The sequence below is a fragment of the Lagenorhynchus albirostris genome, chromosome 11 (assembly GCF_949774975.1).
Source record: "Lagenorhynchus albirostris chromosome 11, mLagAlb1.1, whole genome shotgun sequence".
In the NCBI taxonomy this organism is placed as follows: domain Eukaryota; kingdom Metazoa; phylum Chordata; class Mammalia; order Artiodactyla; family Delphinidae; genus Lagenorhynchus; species Lagenorhynchus albirostris.
This window is the reverse complement of record NC_083105.1, coordinates 52,503,636-52,531,022: the sequence shown is the minus strand read 5'-3', so window position 1 is coordinate 52,531,022 and position 27,387 is coordinate 52,503,636. Positions and strand designations below refer to the sequence as shown.

Below are 27,387 nucleotides of genomic sequence, written 5' to 3'. Positions count from 1 at the left end.
TTTCTGGGAGGTTCCAGGGAGCAAGCCTGCTGTTCTCCAGGAATAGAGATACTGGCCAGGGTCCACCCAGTGTAGCACTTATCACAGTGCTCTGTATAGGAAGCTGTTTGGGCACATCGAGCTCCTCCATGAGACTGTGGACTCTGGAGGGAGGAAGCCATACCTTACTCACCTCTGGGTCCCATTCATTCATCAAAGGTATATCGAGCACCTACAGTGTGCCAGGCACCCCGGCAGGCTCTGGGAACACAAAAATGATTAGGACACAGTCCCTGCTTTCAAAGAAACCCTCTGTTTATGAAGAGAAAAAGAAACATGATGAGCGTAATAATAACGGGCGGCATCAGTTTAACACTGTGTGCTGCGTTTTGTGTTAAGTGTTTAATAAGGACCATCCCGATAAAACCCTGTGATGTAGAGGCTGTTGGTATCTCTGTTTTGCCATTGAGGAAACTCACAAAATTATTGAACTTATGCACAGACAAGAGAATTTGAAAACAGGCATCCAGTTTTAGAGTTTGAACAACTAACCACTAAATCATACAGCCTAGAAGTGATAATGAATGAATGTATTATACAGTCAAAAAGAAGGGAGGGTCTAATTTCTTTATTTGAAGGACAAGGTAAAGTTACAAGAAAGTTTTCACAAAGTAGTAGCGTGTAGGATTGTACTAGGCCAGAGAAGGAAGCAGAGTCTGGGCAATGAGGACGGCATGGGGAAGGCAGAGATGTGAAGGTAGAACCTGGGACTGAGCTGCTTATCAGGCTAAAGGATGTGGTTTGTGATTTGTGGAAGGTAAGGTAGACTAGTTTGACAGGGGAAGTTATGAGTGATTTAAGAAACTGTAACTCTATCCTGAAAAAAATATAGCAAGAATTTGATGGGTTTTAATCAGAGGAAGGACATAATTAGCTCTTCATCTTTTTTTGTTGCGGGGGGGAGGGTGCTGCACCACGCAGCTTACAGGATCTTAGTTCCCCAACAGGGATTGAACCCGTGCCCCCTGCAGTGGAAAGGCAGAGTCCTAAACACTGGACTGCCAGGGAGTTCCCTAGGTCTTTATCTTTAAAAAAAATTCTCATGACGTACAGAAAAACAGATCAACCAGAATAGATAGGATTGGTGGCTTCTCTTTCAAGGAGAAGAAGCAAGTCTTGGATGAACCCCAGGTTCTGACATGAATGACACTATTGTCCTGGAAGCGATATAAATTCATTATAACCCTTTTAGAAAGTAATCTTCCAATGTGAATCCAGGGTCTTTAAAATGTCAATACTTTTATCCTGGTAATTTCATGTCTGGGAATTGACACTGAGGCAACAGCGCAAAATGCAAGGTATGACTTTAGAACAGCATTCATGATAATAGTTCAGGGTGATTAAAATATATTGGTGAAATTGAATGAATAAGTAAGTAATTGAATGATTGATGGAAAATAGTGGAAACATTGGAAACCATAATAGAAGAATGGTTAATATACATTCACTGTGTAGTTATTTTAATCAATAATAATGTTCTGAAAATTATATAAGTACATGGGAAAATATATGATAACTGGAAGAAAGCAGAGTAGAAAAAGGATACTTTATTATTATAGAATGATTACAACTCAGACCTCTGTTTAGATAAATAAACTTGAAGGAAATATACCCGTCAAATTATAATGGTGATAGTTTTGGCCTTCTGTTCTCTATTTTTCCAATATTATTCAATATACTTAATTCATTTTTATAATGAAAAAAGGTGGAAACTTTGGGACTGTTCATTTTGGACTTATGTTTGAATTGTCTGAAACATCAAAGCGATAATAAATAGGAAACAATTAGAAATTGACTTGGTATTCAACTCTGGGTTTACACATTGCAGACATTTAATAAATGTCAACTGAATGGAAGTTCTAACCATTTTCTTTCCCCTTGGGTCAGAATCCTAGAATCCTATTGCAATGCATTAGAAGTTTTTACCATCATTTGAACTTATATAGGCCCACAGAATGGGGGAAAAAAACCTGTTCGCTTTTTCAACTCCATACCTTGCAGTTGGAGGGGACTCTCCTTCCCTGTGCAAAAGTAATTTTAATCAGCCAGTCGCAAATAACATGAAAAATACTTTATTTCAAGCATATATCATTTCATAAAGTTGTTTTTTTCTCTTGTACAAAGGGAGCATTGATTGCTTTCCTTAATACCCGTATCCTTTTTCTTACCTAGCAGCTCTTGGTCAAGGGTCAAGGGTCAAGGGTCTGCTCTCACTGTTTTCAAATTTTTAATGAAATAGAATCCAGAGGTATACTTAAACCTATTGAATTTTGATGGACTTTTGATAATCCAGATATTTTCTAATTAAAGGGTTTCAGTGCATTAGTTGAGTATGTCAGCATCCTGTGTGCCACATCAGATGTGTTTTGTTTTAAGATTGCTTCTCTTGGGGTCCAGAGTCGTATTTAGAAGAAAGGACTGTTTTTCACTGTTACTGTAATAAATTGGAGACATGTTTAAAGTTGGGGGTGGGGCTAACATGAGGTGATCTTGTCGTTGCTTCTATGCCATGGGGACAGGGACCAAGCCCCCAGCACTCAGACTAGGACTTGATGTTGCCTGGCCCGGGTATCTGTGAACAAAAGGGTGTGCAAATTCATGCTTCACCCTTCAGTCACATGGTCTAGTGTTTCAGAGCACAGCCCAGTTCTTTTAACAGTTTTTGCAGGCAAAAGGAGTGGTGCAGGGTGGGGAGAAAATGGTTAATTTCGAGGCTACTGACTAGGCGACGGAGAGTTTAGACTGTCATTCAAAGTGAACATCTAGGCGGAAACTTCGGTGATGTGTCATGAGGGTAGCTGGGGCTCTACCTACCTGAAAATAACTTGCCACCAACTTCTCACAGAATTTAAAGTTCCCACTGAAGCCTGGCTCCTTAACGGCCTCTTTCATGAGTTGTATATATCTTATCCCATTGGCTTGAGGAATTATCCATTTCCTAGTAGATGTTTGATTAATTCATCTGGTACCACCAGTAGTATACCCACGAAAATGGAACATAGATAAGTTCAGTGTACATGTGTGGCAAGGGTGTATGGATGTAAGAAGGGCTCAAGGGCTGGAGCACAATACTCGAGGCCCTTCCAAATCAGGGGTCACTTGCGTGGATCTAAAGGCCAGGGTAATGGGGAGTGGGGCGAAGGACATCCAATTCAACCGATATCTGCCAAGCACTTCCTATGTGGAAGTCAATGGAATAAGTGTCCGTAGAGACCAAAAGAAGGAAGAATACCATGTGGGCTTTTCACTCAAGGGAGTTACCCGTTACAGTGTCTGGGAAAGAATTAAATAATTATAACATTTGTGGGATGTTTACTGTGTGTTAGGTACCATTCTGAGTTCTGTGTATGTGTCATCTGGTTAATGCTCTCATCGACCGGATGACGTAGGTACCATGACTACATTCCTTTTATAGATCTGGAAACTCAGGCACAGGGGAGTCCAAAGCCTTTGGGACTTCAGTCCCAGCATTGTGACTCCAGAGCCCTTGCTTCGAAGTGTTACTCTAGACTGCCCCCAGACAGATGTTTTATATTTCAGGGCCTCCGAGGAAAGGTGAACCAAAAATGTGAGAGTGTGCTCAGCAGAGAACAGTATGTCTGTTTTGCCAGACTTCCTCTACCTCATTACCTGAAATCTTGTAAAATGTGAAATGTACAAAGAACCTTTTTGCTGTTGTAAGGTATTTGACTTGGCTGGTTTAGCAGGCCCTTTATCGCCCCAAACGCAAGTGTTCAATATGATCCTAAATATTCTTGGCTTGCAGTTAATTGGACCTAAGGGATTTTGGAGGTTATTGTTCTAAAGTCTTAGCCAAGAAATATTTTCTTTTTGGACTTGCTACCTGAAATGCGGGCAGCTGAGCAGAGTTACTTGGTAGCCTTTGATCCCATTAGAGAGTTCTGAATTGGTAGCTCAGATCCTTGAATGAAATATGATATTAAAATAACACCAAGCTGAAGTCATAGGAGATTGCAGTGTAATGTATATAGTCAGAATAGCCAAGATTTAAGGGAAATAAAATGAGTTTCATTTGGCTTCATTTGCTCACTTGTGACTTCCCTTTCACCCTTCAGTGATTCTTAACCCACCTCTTCACATAGCAGGGACACAGCAAAACATAAAAATCTCTAACTCAAGTGTAGGGATTTTAAATCTTTCAGAGCTCGATAAACACCAGCACCCTTCATCGCTCCAAGAAAACCCAGGGGCAAATGCAGCTAACGAACTTGAATTTCTCAAAGTTTAGCTATTGCTCTGATGTCATCTTCCCACACTATTTTATGTTCACAATTTTTGCTTCAGCACATGTGGCCTTTTTTAAGGGAGGCCTAACCCAATGACCTAGTGTTGGCAGATGGACTGTGTTTCATCTAGATCCTCTGATTTTATTAAGGGTGGTCTATGGGCCTTTCTTTTCTGCCCTCTCACCAGTGGCCAGCCTTCACCAAAGGCAGTAACTACTTCAGCAAATCACACAAACAACAGTATTTCACCTTATTTACAGATTCATTTAGCAAGTGCTGATTGGAAGCTTCCTTTGTGCCCAAGTGGGACCTGGACTAGTGTCTTCTTAAATTGCATACCCTCGGCACCTCACTTGCCTCACCCTAGTTCTGGCCTCATGCCCAAGCACTGTGCAGGACACTGGGGTCGCAGAGCTGATACAGATATGGCCCTTACTCCCAGTCCTGACAGCCCAGTAGGAGACACATAAATGAACCATGGATGCTGTTGTTATTGTCTCAAACTATAGATTAAGCCATGCTACACATTTTTTTCCATTTTCTGTACCTGACTAGATACTGAACTCAAAACAGGAAAAAAGGGCTTCCCTGGTGGCGCAGTGGTTGAGAGTCCGCCTGCCGATGCAGGGGACACGGGTTCGTGCCCCGGTCTGGGAGGATCCCACATGCCGCGGAGCGGCTGGGCCCGTGAGCCATGGCCGCTGAGCCTGCGCATCCGGAGCCTGTGCTCCGCAACGGGAGAGGCCACAGCAGTGAGAGGCCCGCGTACCGCAAAAAAAAAAAAAAAAAAAGGAAAAAAAAAAGAAAAGTAATTTGGATATATGATTTCCTTTAAAGTTAACTTACAGGTTTTGCTGAAAAAAAAATTCAAATACTCCTCTGTCAAACCCTCAGAATTAGCCTAGGGAAGGATATCTTAAATGCTGTCATTTACCCACTGAGTGGAAAAGTAAAACTCTCTTTTTTGTCTTAATGAAAAAATAACAATAATAAATGCAGAGGCAAAAAGTATGTGGAGCATAAGTGGCCTTACCAACTCACTGCTGTGAAAGTGTTTTCTTAAAATTAAAATTGTAGTCAAAGGGAGAGAGAAGTATCATATGATATCCCTTATATGTAGAATCTTTAAAAGTGATGTAAATGAACTTATTTATAAAACAGAAACAGACTCACAGACATAGAAAACAAACTTATGGTTACCAAAGGGGAAAGAGGTGGGGAGGGATAAATTAGGAGTTTGTGATTAGCAGACAGAAACTACTATATATAAAATAGATAAACAACAAGATCCTACTGTATAGCACAGGGAACTATATTCAATATCTTTTAATAATCTATAATGGAAAAGAATCTGAAAAAGAACATATATATATATATATACACACACATACATACATATATATATACACTACATATACATATATATATGTATATGTATAACTGAATCACTTTGCTATACACCAGAAACTAACACAACATTGTAAATCAACTATGCGTTAATTAAAAAAAATTTTGTAGTCAGTCACATAGTTATTTTGGAAAGGGAGAGTAAATTTCCCTTTTGGTTTCTAACTTAGCTTCTGGGGACTCACACTGCAAAATTCCCTTGTGATGATACTGAGATGGGAAGCAAGATGCTGGAATTCATCTTTTCATGCCTTAAGTTCTGCAGCTCAACTTCTGAGCAAGCACGGTGCCTCACCCTCCTTTTTCTCGCTCTTGATAAAGTCTGATTTGGATGGTGGGAGAGCCATTCACACTGTCCACTTCTTTGCTTCTGTCCAGCCAGTGGTAACCATTGGTGCACACATCTAGTATTTAGAAAGGGTCATTTGATCAAAGATGTTTATTGTATCAGGGTCGTGCTGGCCTTCCATTGTGTTATACACATTCTTCTATTTTCAGTCAGTGGACTTCTTAAGATGTAAGTCATCTAGAAACAAGTTTCTGTTACAGTTTTTAATATTGTTAATTTTTTCTCATTGCAGAGCAAAGAGATTGCATTCCAACTTCATGAGGACTTAATGAAGGTTCTTAACGAGCTCTATACGGTAAGCACTGTAATCTTTCTTTTGGAAAAATCTGGTTTAGAATTCTGGTTTGCAGAAACACTTCTCTTATTAGAACTCATTCCAAGCTAGAGTGTTGATGGTTGCTTGTCCGGTAGAAATGTGGAACCGAGTGGATAGATGGCACGAGACTTGTTTCAAGTAAATATGTATATGCAGTCAGAACACTTTAAGAAACTGGACTATAGTTGTCCCAAAAAGAATGTTTTTATATGGTTGGATTATATGCGATCTATTCATATATTCAGTTCCAGAATATTGAGGGGGAGGCGTATCTATTTTTCCTTCTTGGCAATAGTTGGCTTTTCTGAATTTAAGTTTTTTCAGGTTAATGCATATAATCAGAAGAAATTAAATGATGAACTATTAAAAAAACAAAATCAGTGATTAGTCATATGCCTATGTATATTTTGTTTTATAATTAATGATCATATTATTAAATACAAATTCCTTTTGGAGGAATTTGATGAGTTTTTATTTTATAAGAGAACAACATAATGAGAATTGAGTAATGTTAATTTGTTCGAACTATAGATGTTTGCGTTTTCATTACACAAGATTATTTGAATTTTTCTTTACAGGCAAATGAAACCTGAAACTTATTAAAATAGGTTTCTTGATTTACAAATTCATTTGTTCCTAAAAAGCAAGTGTGTAAAGTACAGTTTTGTGAATTAAATTGCTTTTAATGCTCCACTGATACTTGCTAATTAAAAGAACCTGTAGTTTTAAACTTTATAAAATGAGTGATATTCTTATAAAATCCACTTTCCAGTTTTATTCTACATGTGTGATAAATTTGTGTTTTTATGCAGCATGTTTGCTACACCTGTGCTTTTGAATTAACTTGACAGTTTCTAATTGCTTGTTCCTCCTTCAGAAACCTTTAACTTGATGTGCAAAAGCCTCATGTTATAAGGTCATATCCATATAAAAGGCCATTTATTAGCCCATGCTTGGTGTGATTTATTAATTTCTGATAACCTAAGGTATCAACCATTTCTAGAAATCCTGGATGTAGAATTTAAAAGTTAAATCAGCATTGTGCCTCTGAGACTTCCACAGAAGAAATTCTGTCTTCTTCCATTGAACTATTTTAAGATGAGGGCTTCCTGGCACCTTCCTTGTGGTTCCCTTCGCTTGGGCATTGTTTTACCTAGAAATATAAATCAGTCTCTAATACTTTAAACAATAAATCTGCTGGTTGTCATGGCATCATAAACAAGAGCCTGTTGTTTATGGTCTGGAACTAGTAATACTAGTCAGAGCAACACTGGAGAAGATAAACTTGACTGTTGAATACAAGAAAATTTGGTAGAATGTCATGAAAATTTTATCTCAGTGAGAGCTGTGTATAGAGAAATTTCTCCTGGATTCAGCCTATCAAGTGGAATTAGACATCTAGGAGACTCTATAGTTGAATCAAGTAAGTTGATAACTCCTCAAACCTCTCATCAGTATCAGTCTGAAAGCCTGAAGGAGCCAGATTCTGGAAAAGGTCACCAGAGTTTAAATAACCCCGTCAGTCATTTAATCTCTGAATCAGTTGAGGAATCAAGGCATAGAGGAGACAGGCAATGAGGTTTTAATCAGGTAGTCTGTAGATCACTTTGAGCTCTTGGGAGATAATTTTACTTTAACCAAACCAGAGAGCATGCACATTTGAGGTCAGATGTCATGTTCTGTGGGGAAAGACCGTCTTATCGTACACACAGACACACACACACACTTTTTACTCTGAAAGATGGTCTCTCTTGCAATGTAAATTCAGATACATAAATTCTGTCATGTTCAAATGAAACCTATCCATTATATATATTCAGTTTACATTCAGAAAGGAAGAAAAAGTGAGGAGTGTTTGAACAGGGGACCAAGGTTTGGGGGAATGCGGTGTAGGTTCTTTATTCATCCACTGACTGGTCACGAATAAATTACCTTCTGAGTTGCATCATGCATAGAATTTTTTTACAACTGATGATGTAATAATGATTGTTGAAGTAAGGTGTAAAATATGTAGCCTGAGTGAATTGAGGATGCAATTTAATTGCCTTTTCAAACAAATATTCACTCCTCCCTTTCTCACAACCCTTGATACTCCTTGGGAGTTGAAGGTGAGCTCCTTTTTGAGAGGTACATTAACTTCCTTAAACCAGAGGAATGCTTATTATTAAATTACAGTCCAACCTTAGTGGTGGGCAGTAGCCTTATGTGTGGGCTTCCCTGCCCCAAAATAGTTCTCTCACAGGTCTATTGATTATTCCAAGCATTCTATCAGAAGGCTTTGTCTTAAATAAAATACAAATGCCCAGGACAAATAGAAAGAGATGCCTTATGATCATTTCTACCTTAAAATGAACCGAGTTTCATCAGATTCTTTGAGAATGGGTTGTATCCATGGGGCATGAAGGCCTGGACCTCTGAGCAGGAGAGAGAGGATGGTGGCATCTGAGTGCCGTCTGGAAGGAGAGGAAAGGCTTTGAAGACATGCATCTCCTTTTCTATATTTTTGCCTCAACCTTGCCTTTATTTACAGAAACAGGGCCTCAGAGTGGTTTTGAACCTACCACATGGGCCAGCCACAGCAGTTAGGATTACTTGGGCCTTGAGTATCAGAGGTACTCAGAATAATGGCATAAACAAGATAGAAGTTTAACCTCTCTCTCACATAAAAGGAGTTCAGAGGTTGGCAGCACAGGACTGGTATGGAGGTTACATAAAGCCATCAAAGAATCAGGCTCCCCCTAATACACTGTTCAGAGAAACATAATTGTATCTTTGTTCGTAGAGTTCAAGATAGTTGCTGGAGCTCTAGCCATTACATCTGCTTTCCTGAAATGGAGAAAGGAGACTCCAACAGAATGGAGAAAGGAAAGAAGGGCAGGTCCTCTGTCTCTTACGAAGACTTAATGAAGGTTCCATATAGCACTTTCATATACATCTCATTGGCCAGAACTTAGAAACACAGTTTCACAGGCTTCAAGGAAGTCTGGGAGTTACAGTCTTTTAGTTGGCCAACTCATTGACAGCCAGTTAAAAATTGAGGATTTTGTTAATTTGAGAGAGAAAGGGAGATATTTTTTAGGTAACTAGACATGCCTTTCAAAGTAGCTAACATTTATTAAATGCTTATTATATACGGCTAGTTATTGTGCTAAGCACACGCATTATTTTATGTAATCCTCACAGTGTCTCTATGAGGCAGATACTATCATTATCCCCATTTCACAGATGAGGAAACTAAGGCTCAGAGAGGCTTGCCTAGGTTGCACAATAAGTAGGAGAGTGGGATCTCAAGTCCAGGTCTGGCTCCAGAGCCTCTGTGGGTCTGTCATTTTATCTCTGTTGCCATAGTTTTGGGAAACCATTCTCTAACAAAGATCTCTAAATGTTAATGCCACCCTAACAACACAAAGCACCTAAGCCATTTATCACTTGCTCCTTTGTATTTTTTTTTAAATCAATGGCATTAATGTTGCTTTAACAAAAACATAGGTGAAAAATTGAACATGTGTCTCACTGGCAACCTGTACTTCTTAGAAATGTTCATTTAAATGATCTAACAAAAAGGAAAAAGAAATAAAATGAAAAAATACAAAACCAACAACAGAAAAAACTAAGAAGTTAAAAATTTTTAAAAAAGATCTAACAGATGGGACTCATTGGGCTAAAAAGTAAGAGTGAACCGAGATCTTCAAATTCCCTTTCTAAGTCTAATCCACTAATTAACTTCCTTTTCAGTTTAACATGTGAAAGAGAACTAAAGTAGGGTTAAGAAAGCAGGGAGACTGCTGTGCTTTAAGGAAACAGAATTGACTGGACTCATTGAACTTGAATTTGAATCTCAGCTCACTTAGCCAATCTGGGCATCTGTATTAGTCTGGGAGAAACAGAACCAATAGGAGATTAGATAGATAGATAGACAGATAGATAGATAGATCAATATGGGAGAGAAATTGATTATAAGGAGTTGATTCGTGCAGTGTGGAGGCTGAGAAGTCCCCAAATCAGCAGGCAGCAAGCTGGAGAGCTAGAAGGTAGTTCCAGTCCTTCCAAAGGCCTGAGAACCAGGAGAGCTGATGGTGTAAGTTCCAGCCCGAGTTCAAGTCCAAAGCAGGAGAAGACCATGTCTCACCTCGAAGACAGGCAGAGAGAGCAAATGCTCTCTTACTCAGCTCTTTATTCTATTCAGGCCCTCAGTGTATTGGATAAGGCTCACCCATGTTGTTAGGAAAACTAGTTTATTTATTCCACAGTTTTTGAATGCCTCCTACCATGCCAGCTACTTGTAGATGTACTGGGGATGTATAATAGATGTGAATAAAAACAGACCCTGTTACTTCCTCTCAGGGCATTTATATTCTAGGGAGGAGAAACAGACAATAAACAAATAAATATATAGTATGGCAGGTGTAAGTGCTAAGAGAAAAAATAAAGCTGAGTTAATACAGATTAAGCAATCAGAACAGTGCCCGGCACATAGTAAATGCTTAATAAATGGAGATAGTTAGTGTCATCCCCATCGTCATTGTCATCTTCCTCATCATTGGTGAAGTGGGGATGGCAACAGCTCCTTGTCTGCCTCTCAGCGTAAAGGTGGAGATCAGGGATGATATTAATAGTAATTTCAGATGGTTTATATATATATACATGGTTTTTCCTTATAATCAGTATATATTCGTTTTGTACAAAAAGAAAAAGGATGGTAACTTCCTGTAAGAAAACCAAATCAATAGTAAATGTGAACAGGGCTGTGACTGGGTTAGTGGAGAAGTGAAAAGGCAAAAATGGAAAAATGGTGACACAAAAAGTTAAAAGGAACATTCAAACCAAAATTGGCCTTCATCAGTCTGGGAAAGGGCTCATCATAAAACAGTGGTTTGAAGTGTTAAGCCTGTCCCCTCAGACCAAAATCTCAAAAGGTTATGCTGTATTTTAGGGGGAAAACAATTATTTGTCCTATATTAATATTTCTTTACTTTGCCTAGGTTTTACAGCACTATACTCAGTGTTTTGAAAAACAAGGCGCTTACCATCCTCAGTAAGCAAATTCTAACGGAGATTAACACAGATGTCATGGTAAATCCACGTGAAATTGATTGTTAATTATGTGTAATTGATGATTACTCTCTCCATACATCAGTGACACACATGGCTAGCCAGAGTCAAGAGATAATCCATCTTCAAACTCCATTAAATTAAGAGGAAAGAACTGAGAAAATGAAGATTTATCCAACCCTTACCGTGAGGCACATGCAGGATCCCATTCATTTCTCACAGCAGTCCTATGAGGCAGGTATTCCTAATCCCAAGGTTACTAATGGGAGCCGGGGCTCCAGATAAATAGCTCAGGGTCACACAGATAGTAAAGGAATGCTCCAAAATCTCAGCCCAGTTCCATCCCCAAGGCCCATCAGTTCCCCACTGCACAGCCGCCTTCGGGAAGGATGTGCAGGACAGGTGGGGAGAAGAAGGGTGGAGCCTGATCTAAGAGGTAAACCTCAGAGTTGAAACATTTCTACTGCACGCTCTGATTGCCACTTGTAAAAACTTGATTGAGCTTTCCACATTGTTGATGTGGGTTACAAAATGGGCAAACCCAAACGGCTTTGGGTTTGCACACTCAGCTTTAACATTAGGATATGTTCATTTGGGGGGCAGCCTCTTTAAAACATAGCTTTTCATATAGCTGTAGTGTTCTATGTGTCAACACTACCCGTTTAGCTGTGTGTTCTCACATGGTGATTAGTGCTAAGTATCCATTACTGGCTATTCCACGCACCTTTGTTTTCTGCCTTCTGAGCTCTAGCTCTAATTTGCCTAACAAATGCAAACAGAGAACAGAAGCCGTCCCAGTACAAACCCAAGTCTTTTGAGCCTCGTGTACAGGAGTTATTTGGAAAACAGGGTTTCTGAATGCACACAGGTATCCACGCTGGCCTTTACATATCTTTGAACCAGTTTAAAATGTTAAAATAAAAAGCTAATTATTTTTAGAGGAGATGGGAGGGAAGACACTGTTTATTATTTCAAGCCCTTCTTAGAAAACTCCACCTCTGAGGACTGCTGAGGAAAGCTTCGTTGGCTGGCTTTGTGAGCCTCCCACAAACCAGGAGCTAATGCATTCTTCCATAAGAAGAAACATGCCCCAGGCAAGGTTGAAAGGTCATTCTGAAAAAGCCCAAGATACTTGCCACATCCTATCAGAAGATTTTTCTCTGTGCCTCCAAGAGGTTTTTGGGTTTTTTGGTTTTGTTCTGGTTAAGTATTTATTTTAGCTCAAGGGCATTTGAAGTATTTGAAATATATATTTCTGTAGTGAAAATGCAAATTCATTGCTTTGAGAGGGACTACAAAGAGGTCTGGGTCTCGGAAAAAACACTGAACAAAGAGAAATAAGGCATAAGGATATGTAAAAGGCTCCCGCAAATGAAAACCTCTCTGGAATACCACACTCTCCGTGATGCCACCTGGAAAACTTTTAAAAAGCAGTGTATTTAGAGATCCTGGGCTGACAAAGTGTTTCCATATATCCTTGCCCTGGCTTTATTACTAGACACTTAGATGGAAAGAAAGAGAGGTATTGGGATCACATGACTCCCTGCCAACTTCTGAATTCTAATCTTGGCCTGACTTTAGAGACCAGGTTCGATAGTTTAACCTGGATTCCTCTTCCTGCCAAAACGATTGAGATTAATAAAATTTCCATTGGAAGACTCTCTAGAGACAGTTGTTGTTTTTTTCTTTAATTTTTAAAAAAAATGTTATTGAAGTATAGTTGATTTACAGTGTTGTGTTATTTTCAGGTGTACAGAAAAGCCATTCAGTTGTTTATATATATTCTTTTTTTTACATTCTCTTCCATTATACGTTATTACAAGATTTTGAGTATAGTTCCCTGTGCTATACAGTAGGTCCCTGTTGGTTGTCTATTTTATAGAGAGTAATGTGTATATGTTAATCCAAAACTCCTAATTTATCCCTACCCCCGCCAGGACATCCGTTTGATAAGAACTTTATATGTAGATGTCTTTTAGGGTACCCTGCTAATTAATGAGGTGAAATGCTCACTAGCTCCTGCTTGGAATTTTTCTTTTCTCTCTGAGATTTGAGAATTAGTTATGGTTGGTGCTTATGAACTACAAATAAAACTGTCTTTTAAAAGAAGTGAACAATATGAACCGAAAACAAGTAGTTGGCTTAGAAATGAAAGAACAAAAAAGTGTTAGAAAGTATAGTTTAGTAAAAACAAAACATTTCTAAAGCATGTTTCATATCAAGAATCCTTCTCAGAGTATTTTATCCAAACTATTACATTCTGAAATATAGTAGTATGACTTTTAAATGATTAGAATGCTTTAATAACAGACAATCAGAATGTTTCATTTGTATTGGGTAATTAAGGTACTTAGCTTTGTTTATCATTATTCATCAAAACCAAATATATAATACATATACATAGAATAAATCATGGGCATTTTCCTTAGATTTATTGTCTCAAAATGGACTAGAAATGTTGACCAGTAAAAATCATGTGAAGGGAATGAAGATCTAAATCTGTTGAGCCGGGTGATCCATTTCAACATATCTTAACTCACTTGATTATCTGATAGAATTTTAGCACTGAATGGGCCTTTAGAAATGATCAAATTAACCTCCTCATTTAGGGAGACCATCACAGAGACTCAGATTAAGTGATTAACTAAAGTCCCAGGTTGGAACTGTAACCCAGGTTTTTATTTTAATTCAAATTAGTAAATAGGGCCCTACTATGTATGTGCTACTGTGATGGGAGCTTTAGGCAAGACAGTACCAGAAGTCTGGCAAATAAAAGCTAAGCAAGGACTAAATAGCAACAGCTAACCTGTATCTGGTACTAGTCTAAGCAATTTATATAATTAGCTCTTTAAATTCTTCCAACGGCCCTACAGGGTAGATGAGGCACAGAAAGGTTAAGTACTTTGCCCAAGGTCACACAGCTAGGAAGTCTCAGACCAAGCAGAGTCAAAAGGCTCAGCTCGCACACTGTACTCCCTTTTTTTAAATAGATTTATTTATTTTATTAATTTAATTTTGTCTGTGTTGGGTCTTCATTGCTGCGCACGGTCTTTCTCTAGTTGCGTCAGCTGGCGGCTACTCTTCGTTGCCGCGGGCGTGCTTCTCATTGCGGTGGCTTCTCTTGTTTCGGAGCACAGGCTCTAGGCGCACGGGCTTCTGTAGTTGTGGCACGAGGGCTCAGTAGTTGTGGCTCGCAGGCTCAGTAGTTTTGGCACACGGGCTTAGTTGCTCCGCGGCATGTGGGATCTTCCCGGATCAGGGGTTGAACCCGTGTCCCCTGCATTGGCAGGCGGATTCTTAACCACTGCGCCACCCAGGAAGACCCAGTACTCCCTTTTTAATGGTGATTATAACTTAAGGCAGACCATTATGTACCAACAGAAAGGTTCAGCTAGAGGGCTTTGGAGTTTCAAAGAGAGAGGTCCACCCTGAGGATTAAGAAAAATTCAGAGAGGAAAGGGTCTGCAAATGGACAGGATTTTACGAGTAGGACAGATGGAGAGAAGCTGGGGAAGGTTTTTGAGGCAATAGCAGTGTGAGCCAAGGCATCCAATTAGGACGAACACAGGCATATTCATAGAATTTCCCTCTGGAGCCATATCTAGAGAGAAAGGAAAAAAAATCAGAAGTTGAAAGATTTCAGGAGAGTACCAAATGAGATTCTAAACGACATAAGCAGCAAAAAATGGTTAGACATCTGGTCAAAAGCAATTAGAAAGCTCAGAAATCTTTCTTGCATAGATTAACAAAGGCCTCTCACCTTTCTTCTTTTTTTCTCTCTTCTTTTTAATAAGTGGAGTGAGAGGTATTGAATTTGAGAAACAGGTTTTTGTGTCAAGTTCTAAACCATTTTCCATTAAAAGGAAAGGATTCCATATCATTCTTTCCATTTTAGTTGATGCTACAATTCCAAGGGTTTCAGGTCTTTTATGATTTTAAAATTCTAAGTGTCTGGGGTCCTCAGCTTAAATATTTCATATACTAAACCATATAACTTAAATGTCTAATACACACGTGTAATGTTGAAGACATGTGAAACATTTCCCTGAAAAGAATTAATGCCGGTGACTTTGAAATTCTAGTAAATTTGTTGGCCTTTCATTATACATGTATTTTCCCCCTCAACGTTGCCAACTGCTTGAAACTCTCCCTTCACCACTTCTGCTGCCACTGTGTTCACTATGGCCCTGGTTAATATGTACTCCAAGTGCCAGTTTGTGGGTATTATTCTTTCAGTAGCTTAAACTTGTATTTCAGGGCCTCTGAAGACTTCTTATGAAAACGCTTTTTGAAACAAGGACTTTCTGATGACCTTCCTTATCCCTGACTTTCTCTGTTGACTTGTTGGGCAAGGATTAAGTCTCTTTGCAGCTCAGTTTCTTTGATGGATAGAACAAAGACCATCCCTCTGCTCTCAACCTTCAGGTGTGTGAGAGTAAACAAGTGAGCATTGACACTAAGCGCTGGCTGAGGCTATCGTGGGCTTTAAAGATATGGTGGGGGGGTGGTATTTTATGATTTTTGTAGCAACCGTGAAACACACTGTTCGCCAGTTACCACTGCAAGCGCTTGGCATGTATTAATTCATTTTATCTTCACAACAACCTTAGAGGTATGATTCTTATTCCTAATTACAGGTGAGAAAACTGTGGAACGTGATAAAAGGCAAAACAAGGATCTGAACCCAGGCAGTCTGGTTCCTGAATTTAACCATTAGATCTGTTGAGAAATGGAATAGGTTATCTTTTAAGACGGTGCTCTCCTCCTCTGTAGAGTGGCTGCCCAGCACTTGTAGGGAGAGGGTTTGTGATTTGTAAGTTTCTAGGATTTATGGAATGCCATTATTCAGCGTTTGTTCCAAATCTCAGAATCTGTTCCCTGTCTCTAAGTCAGTTAAATGGAAAGAACTAAAAGCATAGTTGCCTCAGCTCTAAAATTATTAGAGGATCATCTCTGTTGCGTCCAGGTGATACACACTGAGAGGCTGGGAGGAGCCTTTCAATAAATGTATAGGTCCCGTTAATATATTGATGGCAAACAGCCCTGTCATCAATGAGTTAGACTTGTGAGATATTTCCATGTATGGTGCTGGGTGCTGGGCTAGATAGAGGTCTCCACAGCTCTGTGTAAACCCCCCAAGGGCTTCCTGGAGAAGCTGACACCTGATTTTATGACAAAGGAAGGGTGGGAAGGGCCTTCCAAAAAAGCAATTCGTGTGTGAGGGAAAGCACAGATGCATGAAAGCTCATTGCCTGTGCAGGGAACTCCATGTGCTTGAATATTGCCAGATTATTAGCAAATCATTCATGTCAGAATACAGGGAATATTAAGCTGGACTTTGTTCAGATCCTCTGCCCTTACCAATCTCTCTTTACCGCACCACAAATGGAGTGCTTGAGAGACAAGAAAGGAAAATATCTTCTGCAAAATTAGAAGTTCCTGGACAAAATGACATTTATTTTATGTTAAAAATCTCTGATCATTGTGAAGTGGGCAGATATTATACCAAATTGTTCATTGCTCTCATGAAAAATAATCCTGATGAACCTAGTATAAATCAATAGAGAATAAAATATAATTGGATTTCTAGTAATAGAATGTAAAGGAATCAAAAAAGATAAGGCCGGGCTTCCCTGGTGGCGCAGTGGCTGACAGTCCGCCTGCCGATGCAGGGGACACGGGCTCGTGCCCCGGTCCGGGAAGATCCCACGTGCCGCGGAGCGGCTGGACTCGTGATCCATGGCCGCTGAGCCTGCGCGTCCGGAGCCTGTGCTCCGCAAGGGGAGAGTCCACAGCAGTGAGAGGCCCGCGTACCGCAAAAAAAAAAAAATATATATATATATATATATAGTTAAATTTAGCAGTTTGAAAAAGATGACTAATGCCCTGCTTTAACTTAAATATAACAGTCAAAGATAAAAGCACATAGCAAATTCTTGTGTCAACCCTGCACCTACCAGATAGTTCCTGGATTTTCCTCCTTAATGAGCACTTGATGATTGATCACTAATCAGTTTGAGAGCTAATTAAAGTCACTAGAGTGATAGATACCCCAGTTTAAGATTCATCAGTATAATAGTACGTTAGAGTATACAGGCATTGTTCATTTCTAGATATTTTCTGTGCAGCAAAGCAGATGAGTTATGGCCTCAGAGCCCATGGAAAATTCTAGGAGGAATCTTACGTCCTCGGCATAGCATGGTATACTGTTTGCTGCCTCAATCAACAGAAGCAGGAGATAATTAGTATAATTTGTTGTTAATGGGTTTTTCCTTTTGATTAAAATTTATCTGCCATCTACCCTGACACTGAAAAAAATCAGCCTCTTTAGCAACTGAGAAGTATATTTTATATATATGTATTTCCCCAAACAGTAAATACTTGTGATACTTAGTTGTTGAAATCATGGACTCATAGAATTTTAGAGTTGGAAAAGGCCTGAGCGATTACATGGTCCAGCCACGTCCTTTATAGGTGAGAATGCTCTGGGCCAGCAGGGTTAGACAGAGCCTTGCCACAAGGTCACAGTCAAGGCCTGGCAGACTGAGGGTTCACACGCTTGAATATTTAGGACCTGAAAGCTCCTTCCACTATCACAGGCTCTTGTAGGTTCTTGTTGAAGATGGAGAAGAAAATAGTAAATCTGCAACAGAAAACAAAACATGAATGACAGTCCGGATGCTCTTTTCATATAGACTGCTAGATGCCATCCTATGTTATTTCCTCTGAGCATCATCAAATATTCTCCATTTCAGGGAATGTATTAAAATTCTTATGGAAAGAGGCCTTTTAGTTACATGATCAGTTTTTCTATGGTCAAACCTCTAGTTTGTGCTTTTTCTTTCATTCCACAGTTTTCAAAGTGTTTGAGGTTCATAGTTTTATTTGATTGGTTCCCTAATTTTGGTCCTGTCAGGAGGCCTCATGTTGCCATCTCTAATAGATGAAAGTTACACTGAGGGTCAGAAAGACTGAGGTTACAGAACTGTTTTGCAGCAAAGCTAGGGCCAAACTCCGGGTCTGTTGGATTTTATAGACCCATAAAATGCTGCTCTTTGTAATTACTCCTGAAACAAAACCTTTAACACCACACTGAACAGAACAGAATTATTTTGGGGACTTTCATTAGCCTTACTTTCTCCCTTTGCATATGTGTTCTCTGTTTTTCCCTTTGTTTTGTTTATTCTCTGTATCTCTGTTGCCCTGTCATTTGGGTGGTTAGCAGCCAGCAGGGTCCGGAGTCCCAGACAATGCCTTTTGTTCAAAGCATTTGTTTGGATTATAAATATAATTCGATGATAAACTCATACTGTTTTACTGATTTCATTTCAGTGGAGCCACAACATACCTCAAGTTTTCTTTGATAAACTAGCTATAAAGATGGGATCTCATGCTATTTAATCATTCATCTTGAACTATCTGCTCATTTCTAAAGCGCTTTGCTAAAATTCTTCCCATATACATAAATGGAAGTAACACTTCTTTCCTTTCCTTTACCTCTGTTGGAAATGATAGTCTTTCCAGTCATGGAGAAATCATTACCTATTATTAAAAGGAAATCTTTTGTGGTAATTTTTTCAAATAGCAATAGCTGACATTTACTGTGCACTTATTACATGTCAAGCTCTTTTTTCTGTGCTCTTTACATGTCATGACACATCTAACCCTTCCAACTACCCTATGCATGCAGTGAGTAAGAATGTTATGCCCATTTTACAGTGAAGAAATGAAGGCACAGAAAGGTTAAGTTACTTGCTGAAGATCACACAGCAAGTGCAGAGGCAGGATTGGAGCCCAAGCAGTCTGTTCTGTGGGTCTAAGCCCTTTACTGCCAGTATACTACCTCTGAAAGTGAGTTCTCCTATAAATGTTACTTTTCAAATATAATTAAGTTTTGTAAATTCTGCTTTCATTGACTTATAGTGAACCATACAAGCCTGGGGAAAGGAAGTGGGAAAGTTCATCATTGTAACAGTCCTATTGACCACTCATTACCTCGGGGATCAGCAGCTTTTCCAGCCCTGATGCCACAAATGAGAATAAAATATACTGATAAGTGTCCCTCACAGGCCTTAAGTGGGAGATGGGGCATTGGGGTGGGAACTGAGATCCATTGTGGGCATGGACTGAGTAGCATTCATGTTCTGGGTGGGATTCTCCTGTCTTTACATCTTTATATAAATAAAACATATCCCCCCTCCCACCCCAACTTTCTCTCCAGGTGAGCTCCCAGACTTAAATAGAAGCTGATTAAAAGGAAGCCTAGGAGTCTTCTCCACCTGACTTGCACTCAGCCTACCTACCCTGAAGTCCGTGGGTGCTTCCCTCCCCACCTCCTATTTGTCTTCAGTAAGAGTAGGCCTGCCTTTGTGTCTTTACCGGGTAGGGACTGTGTCTTTCATCTCTAGCTTCAGAGCCTAGCACAGTGCCTGGCTTACAGATACTCAGTAGCTGTTTGGTGGATGAGTAAATGCAGATCACTATGCACTGCTCCCTGAAACCTGGGTAATTTTCCAGTAAATTACACTTAATTTTCCAGTAACTGTCAGCATACATCAAAAAGGGTGCTAATGATGAGATGAACATTGCAGAGAGGCTAGAAGCCTTCCTAAGTGTGACTTCAGGTGGTGTGTTTTATGAACATGTAGGTATCTATGCCATCAACTCCTGGGTACTCGTCACTGCTATATTAGATTAGTTTTTAAGAGGTTTTGGCTGTCCCGAGTTGTAATATGAAACAGCAGGAGAGGCCTCCGTCAGGTCTGCTTTTGCTGTACTCAGTTCTCCAGCTGCTTTGTCTTTGGGAGGCACTGGCCTGCACCTCTCTGCTTAGAGCCAGAACGTGAAGCCAGTTAGTCTGGCCGCGGAGCCTGTGTACTCGCTTCTACATCATACCTTAGAAACTGTCAAGAAAGAGAACTGCCCACCCTGTTCCTGTGCTTCCCAGGCATTGCATCACTTAATCCCAATTTCACCTCAGAGGAACTGGGGCTCAGGAAAGTTAAGAAACTTGCCCAGCTGATACGCGTAGCACGAGAACTCAAGTCCAGGTCTGCCTGGCTCTGTATTCATTGCCAAGGTTGGCTCAGTATACTAAAGGGCGGGAAAGCTCAAGGTTGCTGGTGTAAAGATCACAGCATGCAGTGTTACGATGCTGTCTGAAAAGCAGCTCCTGCCCACTGCCCCTATTTAAACTAAGCTCCAGGGACACAGCTTGGCTCAGCAGAGACTATAGTCTACACAGAGGCACAGAGGCTGTGTGAGCCCCTGAAGGAGCCAGGCTTACAGCACAGCTCCTGGGGCTCAGCCTAGGGTGGCCCGGGAGCCCTGCCTTCCCCATGAACCTGAGAGCTTCGTGGGAATGGACTTCCAAGGCAGTGGTCCTACCCTGATGGTTTTGTTAATCTGGCACTGGCAGAAACTCCGTTACAGTTATTGATTATAGAAAAGAGATCTTTCTCTTAGGTTGCTGTATTTAAGGAGACCTAAAGAATGTAGTTTCTCAGGAGAGCTTTTTGTGATTGATGGATTTAGTAAAACAGCAGGCTGTGTGTGGAATTAGGAAATACTGCCACTAACATACTGCTTTTTACCAGCCCACCCGCCAACCACAACACCCTTTTTTTCTGAGATGCCATAAATCCCAGTGCTAACTGTATTTCACAAATGATTTAGAAATGTTTGCCATCCCGTCAGTCCTGTCCCAGGTATTTATTGGTGGTACTGTTTTGGGTGCCAGGGATGGAGAGGAACAATGCTAGTCACATAGTATTTGTTAAATGAATAAATGAATGGGCAAGCTGAATATAAAAGGATTCCTGTCCTTCATTTGTTTCTCACCAGATGCCTATTTTACTCCTCCTGTATATAAGGCAATATTAAGGACCTGGAGTTGCCTAAAATATTATTGGTGGCCTCACTGAACTTACAGGACAATCCATGATACTGAGTGGTACACAGATATCTGTAACACACGGCACAGAGTCTGAAGTGCTATCAGTAAGTAGGTCTTGGAGGTCGGAAGAACAAGACCACTCTGGCTGGGGACCCAGGGAACACTTAGCAATAGGTGAGCTTTGACCTTGCCCTGGAGGGTGAGTCAAAATGGTAACAGCAGGGGATGCTGGGGGAGGGCATCCCAGGCAGTGGGATTGGATTGTCTTGGGAAAAGGCCACGGAGGCAGGAAAGTACAAATTTTGAGGAGGGAGTTACGTGATTGCCTCAGTAGTATAGAGTGCTGCTTGGGCTGGTGTTGGGAGCAGAGCGTGAGAGCATTTGAACTCCGTGGTGGAGGGGGTCGTGTCAAGTTTAAGAAAAGGTCAGAGAGAGTGAGAACAGAGAAAAGGCCCTGGAGCTGTCATTCTGGATTCTCCTTCCTCCTTTCCATTCCCTCTTCTTCATGCTAAATCAGGTCGCTTCACACCCTAAACCATCCTGCCTATCTTCACCAAATTACTGCTGAGGTACTGCTTTGACCATACTGTTCACACCTCTGTGGATTAACCAACCCCCTTCAGAATAAATTCTATACTACTTAGTTGGGGTTTCAAGGCTCTCCTCATCTGGCCCAGTCTTATTCTTCAGCTCCATTACCCCATCATCCACTACCCTGGACTCCCTTCTCCACCGTCTTGGTCTCCTCATGCCCACCTCACCTGTGTGGGTCGCCTACCCCATTACATGTTTCCTGATACTGTCCTCTCAGCCCAAATGCCCTCTCACTTCATCAGTGTCCATGAGAATCTCCAAGGCCCATTTTTTAAATTCTAAAAACTTAAACTCTTAGAAGATGGAAACCAAGTCTTTATTTTTATACCCATCAGTGCCTTACAGGTGCTAAACACCAAGCAAATGTTGAATGAATAAATAATTATCTTTCATTCCTTCTTTTCCTCCATTCCTAAATATGATCAAGAGTAACTATATCCCCCAGATAAAGAGGCCTTCCATTTGTATAATGCATTAGACCTTCTGAAGGTCACGGCATAGCAGTCCAGAGCACTGAATCTGGAGCCAGACTGCTGGGGTACCACCCATTGCTTTGCCGATTATCAGCTGTGTGACCTTCAGCAAGTTACTTAACCTCTCTGTGCCTCACTTTTCTCGTCTGTAATATGGGGAGAATAAAGGTACCTACCTCATAAGCGTTTTTAGAAGGATTAAATAAGCTATTATTGGGCTGTCCAAAAAGTTCGTTTGGGTTTTGCCGTAACATCTTATGGAAAAACCCAAATGACCTTTTTGGCCAACCCAGTATTTGTAAAATGCTTAGAACAATATCTGGCATGTAGTAGGAATTCTATAATGTTTGTTTAGCTAAATAGATACACATTACATATATATATATATATATATATATATATATATATTAGTGGTATAGATTATATACATATATATACACACATATGTAGTAAGTACTCAGTAAAGGTACAGTTGTACCCACACACAGGGACCATGTACAATTGGGTATCCGCAACAACCTTGTAAGGTGAGCAGAAGTGTTAAATGACTCTCCACACCTCGTAACTGGTAGATCCATTCCTGGAACCATGTCTTCTAACTTCTGAGCCAGAAGTCAAAAAGTAGAATTTATACCCTTAATCGACTGATCTCCAACACATGGATGGTTTTCAGATACACCATGACTTCTTGACACTGAATATTGAAATTTACTATAGATACTTTAATTACTTTGATTTAAAGTACAAGAGTAGTGTCAGATCCATTATATAGGGTCTGTCAGTAAGAAATATACAGTTTCTGTCCAAAGTTTTTGTATAGGATTTCACATGAGGTGAGAGGTCCATGAGGTAAAGAGAGATTGGTAAGGGCAGAGGATCTGAACAAAGTCCAGCTTAATACTCCCTTTATTCTGACATCAATGATTTGCTAATACTCTGGCAATAGTCAAGTGTCACAAAGAAATCCATGATGTGGTCACTTTCTCCTTGACTATATTCTTCTTGCAGTTGAAGACAGAGCAGGGAAGATAAATTGAGCGTGTTCAATGGAGAATTATGCCTGAGGTTTTAGTAGAAAAGAATTCAAATAGGAAAATATGCTATTGGAGTACATTTAAATGGATATATACCTATCATGTCATTTGGTATGCAAAGGCTTGTGTTTGCATTAAGCTGATGGAGAAGCTGTTATTTTCTTTGCAGTATATATTCAAAAGCTTTCTTTTACTTCTCTGAAAAAGAGAGAACTGTCTGTTATTTTAAATACAAAACACATTTAACTTCTGTCAACAGCTTACATTTTAAATAATGCAGTTTGTACTGGCATTCATTGTCTGCAATTAGAGTTCTCGAGAAGCTTTTAGTTTTTTCTCTCTTCTAAAATTCATTCATTGTAACTGTTGACATTTTGGAGAACAGTGGAAACCCTAAGTCAAATTGGAAAAACGGAACAAAGACATTACCTTTCTGGAAATTACATTGAACCCGGTGGAGAATCCTCAGCTATTGTGCTGAAGCACATTGTGATGAAATATTTATACCCTCTTCTTGCTAGTGTTAGGTCAGACTCAAACGTTTTCCTTTTAACCCAGCCTACTTAACCAGAAACATCATGCTAGCAGCCAGCTCAGAATCCTTAGTGCCTCTAAAGCTTAGTTTGTGCAAATTACCTGCTTACAGTAGGCCTCAGCATCTTAGTAAAGCAAGAGTCAGGAGTTCAGGTCTTTTCTTCAGGATGTATTTAAAAGCAAGATTTCTCAGTTACCCAGGTCTGTCTGGGATGCCTTTTCATCCAACTATGACGGGAGGCACGTGTTCTCATTTCTTCCTTCCTGTCAACTAGCAAGAAGACAGCCGAGCATCTGTGTGTCTGTGTGTCTGTGTGTGTGTGTGTGCGCGTGTGTCTGTGAGTGTGTGAGAGATTGGTTTTTTTCACCCTCTCATTTAAAGATGTAACTGGAACCAGGACCCAGACAGCCTGTGGGTTTGCTTCAGGCGGGGAATATAAACAGAGCCAAGCCTAGAAATGCCAGGTGTGCAGTAGATTCATTGACCTCGTTGTTTGCCCAGCTGCACGGGGACTCCCATTTCATTCCCCAGCTGCTTCCTAATGCTGTCTTATTTTTCTTTCAAACTGGAGTAGCCAACCAAACCACACCCCCAGACAGATTTGATAATTACTAAGAAGAGACAACTTTGCAGTTACACACAGCTCACAGAAAGCCGCCATGACTTTGTAGTTTGGCCCGCACTTTGTTCTTGTTCAGCAGTGCTTTTGACGTAATTAGCTAGCTTATGATTTTAAGGAAAGGCATAATCAGATTTTATGAAAAGTAAAGCTCTTCATTAACCCTGTGTTTTACTCTTTAAAATAGTCATCTTAAGAGTGTGTATTAAGTTGAACCATAAGTGCTGATTTTCTACCTTTTTCATATAACCTACAAAAAACAGCAATTTGGTTCAACCTAAATAAATATATTTATTCCAGTGTTGCTTCCAGTCTTCAAACTATTTTAAAACTCATCTTTTGAAATGAGAAAAATCAAGTTCCTTACTTTAAAACATTACATCAATCTCTTTAACACAACTATTCCTTAGTTATAAAATTGGCTCTGAATAACAGTTATTTACAGATGGAATAAAATCCATTTTATGTGGAGGAGAATTTGACATAATTTTTGAGAATGTGCCGGTACTGATTACTTGGGTGCTGAGTTCTGGTACCTGAAGGAACCCTGAGACATCAGTTGGCATCGGAGTCTTCACACCTTTAAATTTTTCTAAATTAAAGAATATTTAATTCAGGATTGATTATATATTTACAATATATATGGAAAGGATACATTACAAAATTTCATCTCCTGTATATTCCTAAATCTATCAAAATGCAAATTACCTGTATCATTTCTAAGAGAAAAAACAAGGTGCTCTATATATGAAGGGTTTTCAGCACAGCTTTATTTATAAAAAAGCAAGAAGTTGAAATATTCTAAAATGTTCAACAGTAGGGAATTAGTTAAGTAAGTTATAGCACAGTCATATAAAGAAATATTATACAGCCCTTAAAATTATGTTTTACAAGACTATTTTGTGGTATAGGAAAATGTTGATATTTTTAAGTGGAAAAGGACATAGGAGATTAAAAATTGTAGATATAGTGTGATCCAGATTTTTTAAAAGGAGAAATGATATGTGTCATTTTAAAATGAACAAGAGAGTGTGTGTGTGTGTGTGTGTGTGTGTATTTTCATAGGAAAAAGACTGGATAGCTGTATACCAAAATCTTATGCTTTTTATTTTCTACTTGCTTTATATTTTACTTTCTTTTTTGTATCGTGTTTTCTACATTGAACATAAAGTATTACTTTGTGCTCATAAAAAGTTTTCTTTTTAACTACAACTATATATGAACCTTATATTTACGTTTTGTATTTTGACAAGTACATTTTAAGCAATAAAGTCCCTTTAGTAAGGGCTATATATTTATTTGGAGTTTTTTATAATTCCAAGGTTTGACTAAAATTTATCCATGCATAAGGGTTTATTCTTCAAATTAATAATGCAGAGGAGATTTTAGAGAAACACTTTTAAGTTTGAGGGAACTTTTTAAGTACACTGAAAGCACACACAAGACTCTGTAAATCATTTTTTTCATCACAGCCTGTCCCTAAGTGCCTCTTCCTGGCAGGTGAATTTGCATATTTCTGTTTGCTTTATGTAGAAGGAATAGTATATACTTTATTTTACTAACAATCTGGCTCTCTGCCAGTTGAAAGGTGATATCTTTAACATATTATGTCATATAATGGTTTCCATTCACTTTCTAAGTTACAGACAGACATCTTTTAACAATGTGGGTCACATTTTCACAGGTGATGAAAACATACCATATGTATCATGCAGAGAGCATCAGCGCAGAGAGCAAGCTGAAAGAGGCTGAGAAACAAGAAGAGAAGCAAATTGGCAGATCCAGTGACCCAGTCTTTCACATCAGACTGGAAGAGAGACATCAGCGGCGAAGCTCTGTGAAGAAAATTGAAAAAATGAAGGAAAAAGTAAGTAAAAGACTGCAGAGCCTTTCTGCCCTCACTGGAGGTGACAAACCTAGGAACACTGATGCAACAGCTGATAGACACACATTGTAAATTACTGTGAAGTGACATGCATTTCCTCCCACGGGAATGAAAAAATGTGTTAGAAACATAAAAATCATGTAATAACAGCTGGACCTCATTTAGTGGTGAATGCCAAGTATCCAATACACAATGTAGAGAACTTTGAATATTAACAAAGAGATTTCATTGCAAATGGGCCTGGCGCCCGTATACGTTGTTGTTTTTCCTCATCGCTGGGTAATTTTCATTTATTTAATTCAGATTCGAAATGTACTTTTCTCAAAGGACTTCGAAGGTCATTTGTATATGTTGAATAAATTGTTTAGATGAATAGAAATTCATGTATGTTTCCCTGTCTTGTTTTAAAATGACTTTATTGATTTCCCCCAATGCCTGGATCTTCTTCATTTCCAGAGACAAGCAAAGTATTCGGAAAACAAGCTAAAGTCGATTAAGGCACGGAATGAATATCTCCTAACCCTTGAAGCAACCAATGCCTCAGTTTTCAAGTATTATATTCATGATCTTTCAGATTTAATTGATGTAAGTACTTGAAGTTTTTATACTTTTCATACCAAGATGGAATTAGCAGTAATCTCATTTCCTTGATTCTAAAACACCATCATTTATTAAAACAATGTTGTTTTATGTAATTCTCAGGAAAAAAACGCTGCCAATTAAACTACACAGAATACTAAGACACAATAAATTGTAAGATGCATGTGAAACACTGTGCATCCTAAAACCACTGAAAAACAAATTATGAAGTTCTGTGAAGCTGTGAGTATCTGGAAGACTCAGCTAGGAAGGGGGTCCAGGCATTTTCAAATGATGCAGTGGCACAGCCCTAACTGTGTTCATTGATTCGAAATATATTTATTGGACCCCTACTATTGTGAG

General features: G+C 39.4%; 1 protein-coding gene across 2 annotated transcripts in view; it reads left to right on the top strand.

Moving 5' to 3' along the window:
* The window catches only part of SRGAP1 (SLIT-ROBO Rho GTPase activating protein 1), a 279,335-nt gene that overhangs the window by 155,769 nt on the left and 96,179 nt on the right, over positions 1–27,387 (top strand). For both annotated transcript variants that reach the window (XM_060165650.1, XM_060165649.1), the window contains exons 4-6: positions 6,275–6,337; positions 26,245–26,427; positions 26,902–27,030. In XM_060165650.1, the coding sequence (XP_060021633.1) occupies positions 6,275–6,337; positions 26,245–26,427; positions 26,902–27,030 (375 nt within the window). The remainder of the gene's footprint in view (positions 1–6,274; positions 6,338–26,244; positions 26,428–26,901; positions 27,031–27,387) is intronic.